Source organism: Myotis davidii, unplaced genomic scaffold, assembly GCF_000327345.1.
Source record: "Myotis davidii unplaced genomic scaffold, ASM32734v1 scaffold332, whole genome shotgun sequence".
NCBI lineage: Eukaryota > Metazoa > Chordata > Mammalia > Chiroptera > Vespertilionidae > Myotis > Myotis davidii.
In genome coordinates, this window is record NW_006285779.1 from 2,747,788 (window position 1) to 2,760,746 (window position 12,959).

The 12,959-nt window shown below is 54.1% G+C and overlaps 3 protein-coding genes across 6 annotated transcripts in view; 2 read left to right on the forward strand and 1 right to left on the reverse strand.

Moving 5' to 3' along the window:
* Positions 1 to 7,130, forward strand: part of CUEDC2 (CUE domain containing 2) — a 13,018-nt gene extending 5,888 nt beyond the window's left edge. The window contains exons 2-9 of one of the 2 annotated variants that reach the window (XM_006756485.2): positions 5,164 to 5,248; positions 5,602 to 5,745; positions 5,841 to 5,902; positions 5,988 to 6,115; positions 6,198 to 6,377; positions 6,516 to 6,577; positions 6,657 to 6,717; positions 6,800 to 7,130. In XM_006756485.2, coding sequence (XP_006756548.1) covers positions 5,175 to 5,248; positions 5,602 to 5,745; positions 5,841 to 5,902; positions 5,988 to 6,115; positions 6,198 to 6,377; positions 6,516 to 6,577; positions 6,657 to 6,717; positions 6,800 to 6,946 — 858 coding nt within the window. In that variant the 5' untranslated portion in view covers positions 5,164 to 5,174 and the 3' untranslated portion in view covers positions 6,947 to 7,130. The remainder of the gene's footprint in view (positions 1 to 5,163; positions 5,249 to 5,601; positions 5,746 to 5,840; positions 5,903 to 5,987; positions 6,116 to 6,197; positions 6,378 to 6,515; positions 6,578 to 6,656; positions 6,718 to 6,799) is intronic. The other variant, XM_006756486.2, reaches the window with a different exon arrangement.
* A 92-nt stretch (positions 7,131 to 7,222) lies between these two features.
* FBXL15 (F-box and leucine-rich repeat protein 15) lies at positions 7,223 to 11,756 on the reverse strand. Of its 2 annotated transcripts, XM_006756482.2 has the most exons (5): positions 11,272 to 11,756; positions 9,166 to 9,342; positions 8,839 to 8,992; positions 7,997 to 8,502; positions 7,223 to 7,550 (listed from the first exon to the last, which is right to left on the reverse strand). In XM_006756482.2, the coding sequence occupies exons 2-5, from the start codon at positions 9,204 to 9,206 to the stop codon at positions 7,361 to 7,363; spliced, it is 891 nt and encodes a 296-aa protein (XP_006756545.1). In that variant the 5' UTR covers positions 9,207 to 9,342; positions 11,272 to 11,756; the 3' UTR covers positions 7,223 to 7,360. The 2 variants fall into 2 exon arrangements, with proteins under 2 accessions (XP_006756545.1, XP_006756543.1); XM_006756480.2 differs by lacking the exon at positions 11,272 to 11,756 and having other exon boundaries at positions 9,166 to 9,904.
* Positions 10,242 to 12,959, forward strand: part of PSD (pleckstrin and Sec7 domain containing) — a 16,486-nt gene continuing 13,768 nt past the window's right edge. The window contains exon 1 of one of the 2 annotated variants that reach the window (XM_006756478.2): positions 10,242 to 11,038. The gene's annotated coding sequence lies outside the window, so the exon portion shown is untranslated. Of the gene's footprint in view, positions 11,039 to 11,816; positions 12,018 to 12,959 lie in introns of those variants that run through there. The other variant, XM_006756477.2, reaches the window with a different exon arrangement.

Genomic DNA, 12,959 nt, shown 5'->3' on the forward strand with positions numbered 1-12,959 from the left:
CAATTTCTTTATCTTCTATTGTATCACTGCTGTCTTCTGAGTCATTCTCTCTCTATGTGAGATCATCCTCATAAATTGGTGGCATTTTCTGAACTGACTTTGTTCATGTTCTCATGGCCAACCCTTCGCTCCTCATGAAATTGAAGCACCATTTTGGCTTTCCTGTAAAATCAACAATGTTCATTTCGCTTGCAAACATTCTTGCCTGAGATTGAATAAGTTTGGTTGACACACATAAGCCACTCTGGCGCTGCTCCATAATCCAAGTCTTAGCCTCTGCTCCAAGTTTGCCCATTTTACTGGTCTTTTTTTGGCATCTTAAGGAGTTGCCACGGGCCTGACTCCACACGGGCGCCCAGAACTCCTCCCCCGACATGGCCCCTGTGCTCCCTCCACCTTGAGCACCTCCCCAACACAAGGGGCCGCGGGATGAGGAGGACCTTCCCCCAGGTCCTCCTTCTCCCAGAGGGTCTGTATGAAGCCTCTGCAGAGTCCAGGCCTGTGCCTGGTGCTGGGGGTGCGCTCAGGCCAGCTGGGGGCAGTGAGGATGGACCCATCAGGGTTGGTTGCAGAGGAAATGAGCCCTGCAGAATGAGAGGCCGAGGGAAAGATGTTATGAATGGGGAGCATGGTGTGAGCAGAGATGGTGGAGTAGGCAAGAGGGCCAGCCCAGGAAAGAGGAGCCTTTACATCATGAGCTTTGGTGCAGTGTAGTGGTTAACGGTGAGGGTTCTGGAGCCATATTGCCTGGGTATAAATCTGTCATTAACTCACTATGTGACCTTGGGCAAGTGACTTAACCTATCAGTTCCCCATTTCCTTTTAGGTAAAATGGGATAATATGATAATATTAGTATCAATGTTTTAGAGTTTTTGTGAGGGTTAGGTAAGTGAATACATGTAAAGTGCATAGAACAATCCCCGGCACATTGTAAGCAGTCACAGTAAGGGCTAGCTATTATTAACTATTATCAAAGGTATTTAAATAGGACTTATAACAGGACAAGAGCCACCTTTCATTTTTACCAATAATCAGTGACTCTCGATTTAGGGTCCCCAGGAGTAATGGGCTTCTGTGAGCTACATCCGGAATTGGAAAGTCTTAGGAGATCTTGTTCTTCTTCCCAGGGCCCACGCTAAGGTCTGGAGCAAGAGACAGGCATGCCTCCTTGGTTAGGCTACGGCTTCTTAGTCCTGCTGTCCAAAGTGACTCCTCTGCTGTCACAGCAACTCTATGTTACACTCAGGGGACCAGGAAACAGATTATAGATGGTAGTCCTGTCTCAGCCCACTGAGAAGTCTTGATATCCTCCTATCCCCTACAATATACACTTGACTACCACAGTCAAGCCATGTGACTTTGGGCAAGTCACTCAACCCACTGAGCTCTCTTTTCTTCACCTGTAAAGCAGGCAGGCAGTGTTTATTGAGTGGCTACTTCACAGGAGATGCTAAGAGTACATTGATGAATAAGCCAAGTTTGTAATTCCTGCCCTTGTGAAACAACTAGAAGAAGCATTCAACATTGTCCAAACAGTGTGAAAGGTGCTGCTAAGTGAGGAAAAGACGGTGTGCAATGAGGGTCAGGGACAACATCCTTTGAGAAAAGGAATTTAAAACAGACCTGGCCCTGACCGGTTTGGCTCAGTGGATAGAGTGTCGGCCTGCAGACTGAAGGGTCCCGGGTTTGATTCCTGTCAAGGGCATGTACCTTGGTTGCGGGCGCATACCCAGTGGGGAGTGTGCAGGAGGCAGCTGATTGATGTTTCTAACTCTCTATCCCTGTCCCTTCCTCTCTGTAAAAAAATCAATAAAATATATTTTTAAAAAACACACAAAAAACCAGACCTGAAGGAATTAGACAAGTGAAGGGGTGGAGGTGGAGGCTGCCTAGGCAGAGGAAACAGTTCATGCAAAGGCCCTTGCCATGAAAGAGTTTGAGTGTTAGCAAATTGAAAGAAAGTCAGAGTGATCCAGTGGTGCATGGTAAGGCCCTGAATCAAAGGCCACAAAAAGAATCTTGACTTATCTGAAGGGAAGTCAAGTAGTAAAAGCATTTTTTGGTAAAGATCACACAACTGTGATTTTTGTGGAAAATAGATGGTTAGGGGAAAGCTGGTTGTGGGAGAAGTGTGAGGAAGCTCTTGCAGGTAAGGGATGGAGCAGAGTGGGAATAAAGATGCAGAGAAGTAGATGTGCTGAGAGATTTATGGTCAGGGCTTGGTGACTGATTGGATGTATCAAGGATAATTCCCATACTTGTGGCAGGAAAAGCTGGTGTGTGGACATGCCTTTTACTGAGGACAGCTTTGGAGGGGTAAAAGACTTGGGTGTCACAGAGGGGAGACTGGACTAGAGGACTGGACATTTGGGAATTGGTGACATGGAGTTGGTACATAAAGATGTGGTTCCAGCCCTAGCTGATTCGGCTCAGTGGATCGAGCGTCAGCCTGCGGACTGAAGGGTCCCAGGTTCGATTCCAGTGAAGGGCACGTACTGGTTGCGGTTTGATCGCTGGCCCTGGTCAGGGCACATGAGGGAGGCAACCAATGGATGTCTCTCTACATCGATGTTTCTCTCTGCCTCTCCCCCTCCTTTCCACTCTCTCTAAAAGTCAATGGAAAAATATACTCGGGTCAGGATTAACAAAATAAAAAATAAAATAAAATAAAGATGTGGTCCCAGATGAGATCTTCCAGAGAGAGAGGGGGTACGGAGTGGGGGGAGAGGAGGAGCAGCTTTGAGCCTGAGCTCAGCTACCACATTGACAGGGCAGCAGAGAGGGGACTCTGGGAAGAAATGGCCAGAAAGGTAGGAAAACAGGAGTGTGATGCCTCAGAAACCAACATTGATGCTACTTGAAAGGGCCATATCCTTTCTTTTATTTATTTACTTTTGATTAATCCTTATCTGAGGATATTTTTCCATTGATTTTTAAAAAGAGAAACATCGATGTGAGAGAGACACATCGATTTGTTGCTTCCTGCATGCACCCTGATCAGGACCAGGGATTGAACCTGCAACCAATGTACATGCCCTTAGCCAGAATCGATCCCAAGACCCTTCAGTCCTTGGGCCGTGCCAAACCTTTTTATTTTGTAAATAAAAAACAGGCAAGCCCTAGCTGGTTTGCTGAGTGGTTAGAGTATTGACCTATGAACCAGGAAGTCACGGTTCAATTCCCTGTCAAGGCACGTGCCTGGGTTGTGGGCTCAATCCCCAGTAGGGGATGCGCAGGAGGCAGCCAATCGATATTTCTCTCTCGTCGATGATTCTATTTCTCTATCCCTCACCCTTCCTCTCTCTAAAATCAATAAAAACATATTTAAAAGAACAAGACAAAAAAAAACAGGCAATATTGGCAAGCTCATATGGTTCAACCTAATTAGAGCAAAACCTGAAAAAGTAACTCATGACCTAGCCTAAGAAATGTTGAGATATCGGAGCAGAAGCCAGACAAGTTGGGGAAAAGTGGATAGAATGGAAACGAATAAGGGAATAGAGTGGACAGGACTTGGTATTGGTTGAGTACACAGGCAGGATTGAGAGAGGGAGGAATCAAGGATAAGCCCCAAGTTTCAGGTTTGGCAGCTGAGTGAATGAGTTGCTGTGTCAGCTGGTGAAACAGGAGAAGGTGCATATTTGGAGAGGGAATGTACACATTGGGAGGATGTGGTGAGTTCAGAGTGGGTAGAATTTAAGGTGCCTCTGAGTCTTCTGAATGGGATGGAGAGCTGACATTTGGACCTCTGTGCCTGGAGCCATTCATTCCCATCTGTGTGTTCCTGACTCCCAACTACAGACTTGGGAGTCATGCACATGTAGGTGGGAATGAAATAAGTCGATAAGTATTTATTGAGCACCGACTATGTGCAGGCGTTTTTCTAGGGGTTAGGATTATACCAACGAATAAGACACAGTCTTCCCCTCCTCCCTCTTCTTGAAACGTACGTTCTATGACAGTGATGGCGAACCTTTTGAGCTCGGCGTGTCAGCATTTTGAAAAACCCTAACTTAACTCTGGTGCCGTGTCACATATAGAAATTTTTTGATATTTGCAACTGTAGTAAAACAAAGACTTATATTTTTGATATTTGTTTTATATATTTAAATGCCATTTAAAAAAGAAAAATCAACCAAAGAAATGAGTTCGCGTGTCACCTCTGACACGCGTGTCATAGGTTCGCCATCACTGTTCTATGAGGTAGGTTATTTTATGTTTATAGGCAAATAAACATAAAGTAACATTAAGCTGTAATAAAAGCTATATAGAAAATAAAGCACGGTAAGGGACTAAGGAGTATGAGGAATACCTATTTCGGTAGGTTAGTCAGGGAATGTCTCTCTGAAGAGGCAACATTTGAGCAGAGCCCTGGAGGAGGTGAGGGAATGAGCCATGTGGATATCTGGAGAGAGGAAGAAGCCGGGCAAGTTTGAGGAACAGCAAGGAGGCTGGTGGGGCAGGAGTGGAGTGAGGAAGAAATGGAAAGGTTGGAGAGGCAGGCAAAGGCCAGATCTTGTAGGGCTCCATAGGCCTTGGAAAGGAAGATGGAAAGTCCTTTGTAGATAGTCCCAAGCTACTAAAAGGGCAGGGATTGGTCGGGAAGAGAATTCATGGAAGACTACCCCTTCTATCTGGGCCCTGGAGCCAGAAAAGCCCCTTTGTGCCAGAAGGTGGGTGGCCATTTTTGGGGGGGGGAGGGCTGTGCTCAGTTCTTAAGGCTGCTCCTTGGGGGGCTGGACAATGGGCCCCTTGTGGTTAGACTTGGGGGCTAAGTGGCCCTCTCAGTGATGGGATTCCTAAGCCAGGAGGCATGTGACCCCAAGACCTTGGCTTCTTGACACTGGGTCTGGGCCTGCTGCTAGGGCATGGGGTGGGGAGATGGAGAGAGGTCATCAGGAGGGGTGAGGGGCACTGCCACTCTGGAACCTTCCCCTGCCACAGTACCCTGCCCTGTTTCAGGCTGGAGGAGGTGGAGAGATGGGCAGGGAGAGGGCTTGGCTCGGCTTGGGGGTGCGGGGGAGGGTTGGAGAGCTGGAAGCTATGGGCAACATTAACAAATGGTTTCCACAGGACAGGAGGGAGGAGCTGACTGCCCCTGGGCCTAGTGGGTAGGGGCAGGCAGAAGAGGGCCTGATAAACCTACATCTGTGTCCTTTCAGAAGAGGAGAGAATGGAGCTGGAGAGGATCGTCAGTGCAGCCCTCCTTGCCTTTGTCCAGACGCACCTCCCAGAGGCTGACCTCAGGTAGAAGCAGCTCTCCTAGAAGAATCGTGCTCGGGCCAGGGTTGGAGCTGCCTGGCAGGATCTGGGCCATGGCCAATGGAAAGACTGGGATGGGAACACTTGGCCCTATTCCTGAGGTGGGGGAGGGCTGAGTATGATTTGCTGGCATGGCTTTACTTCTTATTCTGTCCTTGTCCCATTTTTTGTACAAATGGGAAACCAGAGCTCTGAGGGAGGGTGGAATATTCTCTGGCCTCAAGGCTTGAGGTCTGGCTCATGGGCCCCGTGAAGGCGAGGGCTGGAGCCTTGAGCTAGGTGGGAGTGCGGGAGGTATCCGGTGCTTTACCCATGGTTGACTTGTCCCCTTCCTGCAGCGGCTTGGATGAGGTCATCTTCTCCTATGTGCTCGGGGTCCTGGAGGATTTGGGCCCCTCAGGTCCATCAGAGGAGAACTTCGATATGGAGGCTTTCACTGAGATGATGGAGGCCTATGTGCCTGGATTCGCCCATATCCCAAGGTGGGGTCTGTCTGGGGCCAAGAGGAGGGGTGCTAGCTGATTGTGGAGGGTAGGCAGAGTTGTCTTCCTTCTTACCACCCTCATTGTCTTTTCAGGGGTACAATAGGGGACATGATGCAGAAGCTCTCAGGGCAGTTGAGTGGTGCCAGGAACAAAGGTGAGTCTGGGGATCAGGCACTTGGATGACTTATAACCCCTATCCCCAAAGCACTGGCAAACCTGGCGCTCTCTGTCTCTTTAAGAGAACCTGCAACCACAGAGTTCTGAGGTCCAAAGTCACGTACCCATCTCCCCAGAGCCCCTGCAGAGGCCTGAACAGCTCAAAGAAGAGACCAGGGCTTCTCCTGCTGCTGGGGATACTCAAGATGAGGTTGGTAGAGGAGGGTACCAATGAGGGAGTTAGGGGCAGAAAAGGACGAAGTACTGCCTGTTGTCAACATTGATGCCCATAGGCAGCCAGTGCTGAGGAAGAGCTGCTGTCAGGGGTGGATGTACTCCTGGAGGTGTTCCCGACCTGTTCGATGGAGCAAGCCCAGTGGGTGCTGGCCAAAGCTCGGGGGGACCTGGAAGAAGCTGTGCAGATGCTGGTAGAGGGGAAGGAGGGGCCTCCAGCCTGGGATGGCCCCAACCAGGTATCCTCTGCCATTCCCTCCCTAACCCATGTAGCCCCAGCTACATTCCTCCTTAGTGTTAAGCCCCCACCCCTGGCCTATCACATACACTTCTCTTACTGGTGACCTAGGGTCTAGACCAGGCTTTCCCCTCTGCAGGACCTATCCAGGCGCCTCAGAGGCCCCCAAAAGGATGAGCTGAAGTCCTTCATCCTGCAGAAGTGAGTCTGGACTGGGCTGGGCTGGGCTTTTAAAGGGTTTTCCAGGTGGCAGGAGCTTCACCCAGCCAGTTTTTGGCAGGTACATGATGGTGGATAGTGCAGAGGATCAGAAGATTCACCGGCCCATGGCTCCCAAGGAGGTGAGAGCGGGGGCTGCAGGGGGTGCGGAGCGGGTGAGACTGTCTCCTGGCTTCTGCTACTCACTGACTGATTGCCTGACAGGCCCCCAAGAAGCTGATCCGATACATCGACAACCAGGTAGTGAGCACCAAGGGGGAGCGATTCAAAGATGTGCGGAACCCTGAGGCCGAGGAGATGAAGGCCACATACATCAACCTCAAGCCGGCCAGAAAATACCGCTTCCACTGAGGCGTTCACCAGACTCCGCTGGAGCCTCCTAGGCTCAGATCCCAGAGGGATGCAGAAGCCCTACACCACCACACAGGGCCCACTCTAACTCCTGACCCCTTCTCTACATCTTCTCTTACCTCCTTTCTCCACCATGTTAACTTCTCAGAGCTGCCCATGGGCACAGTAAAGGTAGCCCCAAGGAGATGAGTGCACTCTGATCATTTCTGCCCCAGAGCTGGGGTGCTGGGGGACTGTGTCTGTCCCCTTTCTCCAACAGGGCAGCGCCAGGCAGGACGGGGTAAAAAGCTCTTTATTTGAAGCTCCAGGGTGGGGTAGGGCATTGGCCTCTCACCAGAGGCCCACACAGTCGTTTCCTACAGTTCATAGTCAGGCCCGGACACACAGTCCAGCTGTGCCTCATCAGTGGGTGGGTCAGACCTGCAGGTTGACAAAGGGCGCAAAGCCTGCCATGTCCTGCAGCAGCACCAGGGCCTGATGCAGCGGCGGTTCCACGTCGATGTCCACGCCGCGCTTCCGCAGGCGGCTCAGGCTGGGCTCAGCCACATGGTGGCAGTGCCGCACTCGGAGCGAGCGCAGCGCAGGGCAGTATTCCGCCAAAGTCCTAGGGGAGGTGTGGAGTGAGGCTGAGGGCGCCAAAGAGCTACACCCAGGGCAGGGGAAGCCAGCAACGCCCCTATGTATCTCACTATCTCGGGGCATACTTTTTGCTTCCATACACAAGGAAGGGGGCCTGGATCGGGGTTATATACTTAATGCCTCCATGAACTGGAGACTTCCTGTCTCTTAAAAGGGTTACTGCTCCTCAACTCCCCTGGTTGAAGAAAAGCCAGAAATCTATGTAGGTGAAAACTGCCAATGTGTAGATACTGGTTCAATAAAGTTTCTCAACTGTGGGCTCTCTGGTCCAGGCAATCCCAGAGGCCTTTCCTGTTCGGAATGGGGGTGCTGTGGTAGAGAAACCCCAGTTCTGCCTTTTGATTACTGCCTATCCCTCCTCCTAGAGGCTAAGTGCCCTCCTCCCATCCCACTGATCCCAGGCCCAGGCACCTGACACCGTCGCTTCCAACGCGGAGGCAGCCGGTCAGGTCGAGGTGCTCGAGTTCTGGGCAGTTTCGAGCCAACTCCTGGACGGCAGCGTCCCCCACATTGGCGTTGACCGCCAGAGAGAGGCTTCGGAGCCCTGCGCCGCGCCTCTGCGCCAGGTACACGATGGCCTCATCCTTGAGCTGACGGCAGGCGGTGAGGTCCAGCTCCTCAAGGGCCGGACAGCGGTCGGCGAGGCCCCGCAGCGCCAGCCCGTCTACCCAGTCACAATGCGCCAGCGATAGGCGCTGCAGCCGGGGGCAGCCCTCGGCCAGCGCCCCCAGCGTGCGGCGGCTCAATTGCCCGCAGCCGGCCAGCGCCACACTCCGCAGCTGCGGATTCCGCGCCAGCACCGGCACCAGATCCTCGTCCGACAACCATTCGTGACACGGCGCCAGCGCCAGCTCCTGCAGCCTCTCGGCGTCCCGCAGCAGCCAAGCCAATGCGGCCCGCGGGATCTGCGGACCCACCTGCAGGCAGGGAGGCACCTCGACTCTCAGCTGGTGCAGGGGAGGGGGCTGGCGCTGCCGCTGCCTATTCGCCCCAGACGAGTTCTTTCCTGGCAGCAGCCTGCCCTCCCAGGAGAGACCCCACGCCCCAGGCGCCCTCGGACTTGATACCCGGTACTCGTCCTTTGAGAGTACTTCCCGCAGGTGGCTCTCTTCCAGGGCACCCCTGGAGGGCTAAGGGGGTCTGGAAGGGTAGACAGAGGGACTGGGAACTGGGCTGGAGACAAGGCGAGGGCGGTACCCAGATGGGGGCGGAGCTCTGTCCCCTCCCTCTCCCTACCCCCAACCCCGGCTCACCTGAGCGGCGTCGAAGCGGCGCAGCCCCGCCAGGTGCAGCTGCACTAGGGCCCGAAAGGCGCGGCTGACGCGCTGCAGCCGGAGCAGCTGGCACAGCGGAACCCGGCTCAGGACGTGTGGGAGCAGCACGTCTTCCCAAGGCAGGTCCAGGAGCCTGTGGGTAAAAGGGCGTTGGCGGCGGCGTCCCCGGACCGCTGTTACCTGCGAGTCCGTCTCCGTTACGCTCCTGCGCCCTAGCTCCTAAGAGCGGCCCCTAGGCCAGGTCCCGGGTCAACTCCCCTCCCCCAGGTCCTTCTTCACTCTCTCGGCCCCTTCGGTGCTCGGTACCTGACGGCTCCCAGCTCTTGCTCCCCTCCGGACGGCTCCATCGGTGGCTCCTTCGGCTGTCTACTGCGCGTGCGCAGTAAGGTCTTCTCGCTTAGGCTTAGGAACAGCTGCCGCGAACCCGCCTCCTTGGGCAGTAGTGACAGACCGATTCAATCGAGTGCCGTCTCACTGAGGATCCTATCGGAAAGCGTTCGAGACAGATACCGAAACGGAGGGCGGAACAGAACGGTGCTGTAACATTAGATCTCGCCTTCTCCGCTATAGGGCTTGAGACCCGAGTCTAAAGAACGTGATGATGCTGCAGAGGCTGGCTTCTTTTATTGCCTTGGGCCAGTGGATGATTTTGAGTGAAGTGGTGATGGGAGGAGCAAGCAAGGCCAAACGCAGAAGGGGCAGAGCCGGAATTCCAAGGTTCCGGGCTTACCCTCTGCCCTCTGGTTGCTTTTAGGGACTTTGAAAAATGGGAAGAAACTATCTAGGCTCTTAATGCCTGGCATGTAGTAGGTGCTCGATAATTGTTAAATGAATTGAATGAGTGAAGCTAGATTTTTCTTCATCAAGCAAATTTGCCCAAACCTCCCATTCCTGGTTAATTGTGAAGTACAGAACTATCCAACCCCGTCCACTCCTGGACGATTTGGAACGGGCTTACATCTTAGGGGAAGAGATACAGGGCGCATTAAGAAGGACTACATCTCTGCCCTAACTGGTTTGGCTCAGTGGATAGAGCGTCAGCCTTCGGACTGAAGGGTCCCAGGTTCCATTCCGGTCAAGGGCATGTACCTTGGTTGCGGGCACATCCCCAGTAGGGAGTGTGCAGGAGACAGCTGATTGATGTTTCTCTCTCATTGATGTTTCTAACTCTCTATCCCTCTCCCTTCCTCTTAAAAAGGACTACATCTCGCCCGGCCAGCGTGGCTCAGTGGTTGAGCATGGACCTATGAACCAAAAGGTCAGGGTGCGATTCCCCAGTGTGGGGTGTGCAGGAGGCAGCTGATCAATGATTCGCTCTCATCATGTTTCTATCTCTCCCTCTCCCTTCCTCTCTGAAACAAATAAAATAAAATAAAACAAAATAAAACAAAGAACTACATCTCCAGCCGGGTCCCTTTCCTTCCCTAGGAGGTTTAAAGTCCTGAGAAGAGTGCTCAGCTCAGCCGCCAGGAGTAGTGCTTCTCCGTTGGGGGTTTCGTTGTGGGTCTGGGCTGGGTCTGGGCTACCGTAGCGCAGTGACGCCCTTGGGCTCTGGCCTCAGACTCTAAGCTGCCCTCTCAGGGCGTCCCAGGTCCTAGTTCCAGGGTCCGCACCGGGGAACCCCTGGAGCAATGCCTTCCCCATCACCCATTGGTGGTGAGGGTGTGAAGGACTCCGAGAGCTACTGGTGTCGCTGAAAGCTGTCCCCCAGCTGGGTGACTCTCCCATCCATGATCTCATCAGGGCTCCCGGCACCTCTGCAAAGTGGGCAGGTCTGTGCTGTCACTCCATTTTAAAGATGAAACCAAGGCCCTGGGGAGGAAGCGCCTTGTCCAGAGTGGAGCGAAGCGGAATAAAGAACTAAAGCATCCTGGGTTTCCCAGAATTCTTTCCACATGCCTTCATCTCCCAATGCAGTGAGAACAGGGAAGCCAGCAGAGGGGAAGGATCAAAGAGGGTCAGCTTGGGAGAGGACTGACTCCTTCCTCAGCCGGCTTGGGGAGGATATAGCTGGAAGGATCCACCTCTGCTAAAATAGAGCCACGTGGGCGCGCACCTCCCCCGGCCGCGCGCCGCCGCCTCCTCCCCGCTTTGTTAGCGCCTCTGCGCCTGCGCAGTGCGACAAACCTGGCGCTGTCCCCTTCAGCACCACGCGGAGCCGGCGCCGCCCCTCCCCGCGGTGAGCCCCGTGCGTCCCGCCTCGCACGTTCTCGCGCCCCCGACCACCCAAACAGGCCTCTTCTTCTTTGCGAGGTCACCTACGGCCTGCCCGGGCTTTCTCTGGGAGAGCGGTTGCCATAGGAACTCTAGCGGCGCTTACTTAAAAATAGATGGGCCCCCTTTTACCTTGGCCAAGGGCACCAGGGTTGCCTGCCCCCCACTACCTGCAGTCCCGGCGTCATCCCTTCCAACCTCTGATCTTTAAATGGGCGCCGAGCTCAGGCATCAAGGAAGTGCCTCCTGAAGTCTGACTGATGGACCTCCTACTGCATCCTGGGCGCGCGGTCAGGGTTGAGACTCCTGGGCCTGAGACCCCGAACCCCGGAGGGTTCGAGGCGGTGCACCCCAAGTCTCTCTTCCATAAATTGATGGTCTCCGGGATTTAGGGGCGGGTCCGCTCTCTTCACGCAAACCGTTCGCATGGCGCGGCCGGGAGCTCGTGGGGGCGGGAGCGCGTGTGGCATGTAACAGGTCAGGTGGCCACCTCCTAGGGACACGAGTGAGGTCTGGAGCGGGGCACGCGTGTGAAGCTGGGTCCTGCGTGTGGCTCAGGGGGCAGTGGCGAGAGGAACGTGGACACAATCGGGGTGGGGCACGTGAGGGTGGAGGAAAATAAACGGGTTCCATACATCCTCCCCTCGTCAGGGGCGGGTCTCAGGTTGGCGGGAGAGTCCAGCCGAGACCTAACGTGTGTGTGTGCGCGGGGGGGCGGGCGGGGGGGAGCGCAGCCTCCAGGGCTCAGGGCCCTGGGAGAGGGCGGGGGTTGGGAGGGGGTGAGATTAGCTCTGCCGGAGCCACGCAGGGAGGAGGAGGGACTGAGAGGCAGAGGCGGGCGGGCCTGGAGAAAGCGGGAGCCAGCGGGAGCCGCGCTGCTTTCACAGCCGAGCTGGGCCCGGCCTCTGCTCTCCCTCCTCGGCCCCAGCTCCAAGCCGGCGGCGGTGAGTACTGAGTCCGGGTGGCACTGGGGAGATGCGGGGCCTCAATTGAGTTTCAGGAGCCTGAGTAGCAGGGTTGCTGCTCCTGACCCCTGTCCCTACCCTGCATTGCCACAAGAGGCCCCTTTACCCCCTGAGGGTGCCTCCTGGGCTGGACAAAATCTGACACCCCTGGGGGGAGAAGGGTCTGGTGCAGTCTCCCCCCGCGGGGGACCAGTGACGGGTGGGGGTTGGGAGAGAGGGTGTGTGTCCCTGCTTAAGCATGGGTGTGAGTATGCACCTGTATTTGTGTGTAATTGTGACCAGAGGGTCTCTGTATCTGCTATGCCTATGTATCTGTGAGATTAGAGAATGAGGGTCCCTCTGTGTGTATCTGGGTATCTCTTTGTGTGTAAAACAAGCATGTGCCTTCCCATGAGACACATAGTTGTTATGACTGTGAGGCTGTGTGAAGGTGTGTCTCTGAGCAATGTGTATGTGTGCCTGTCTGCGTGTAGCCTCTGAATGTGTTTAACGGTATATGACATTTTGGTCCTTAAGTATGTGTGTGTGCATGGTTGTGTGTACCTATATTAAGAACAAAAATGTCCCTTTCCCATCCATCATGTATGTATTAAGGGTAGCTGCTTCTGTTCAGGCCTTTTTCTTCCCCTTCACCCTATGCCTTCCAGCTCCTTGTGGTCCCTAGATAATCCCCCTTCTCCAATTCCTTTTTCCTCTTTCCAGGGGGCCTGAATTGGGGCCTCCATAAGAGGAACTAACTTTGGGGCACTCCTGGCTGCATGATAGTGATGCCTGGCTGACACTCCTCGCCCAGAGGGTGGGGGCACCAGTCTTCCCCTCCCCCACACCAGTAGTACCTACAAAATGCCACAGAGACTCCAGGCTCACTCAACTTCCTTCCTTCCAACATAGCTTCCTTCCTACGCCCCCCCCCCCCCCCCA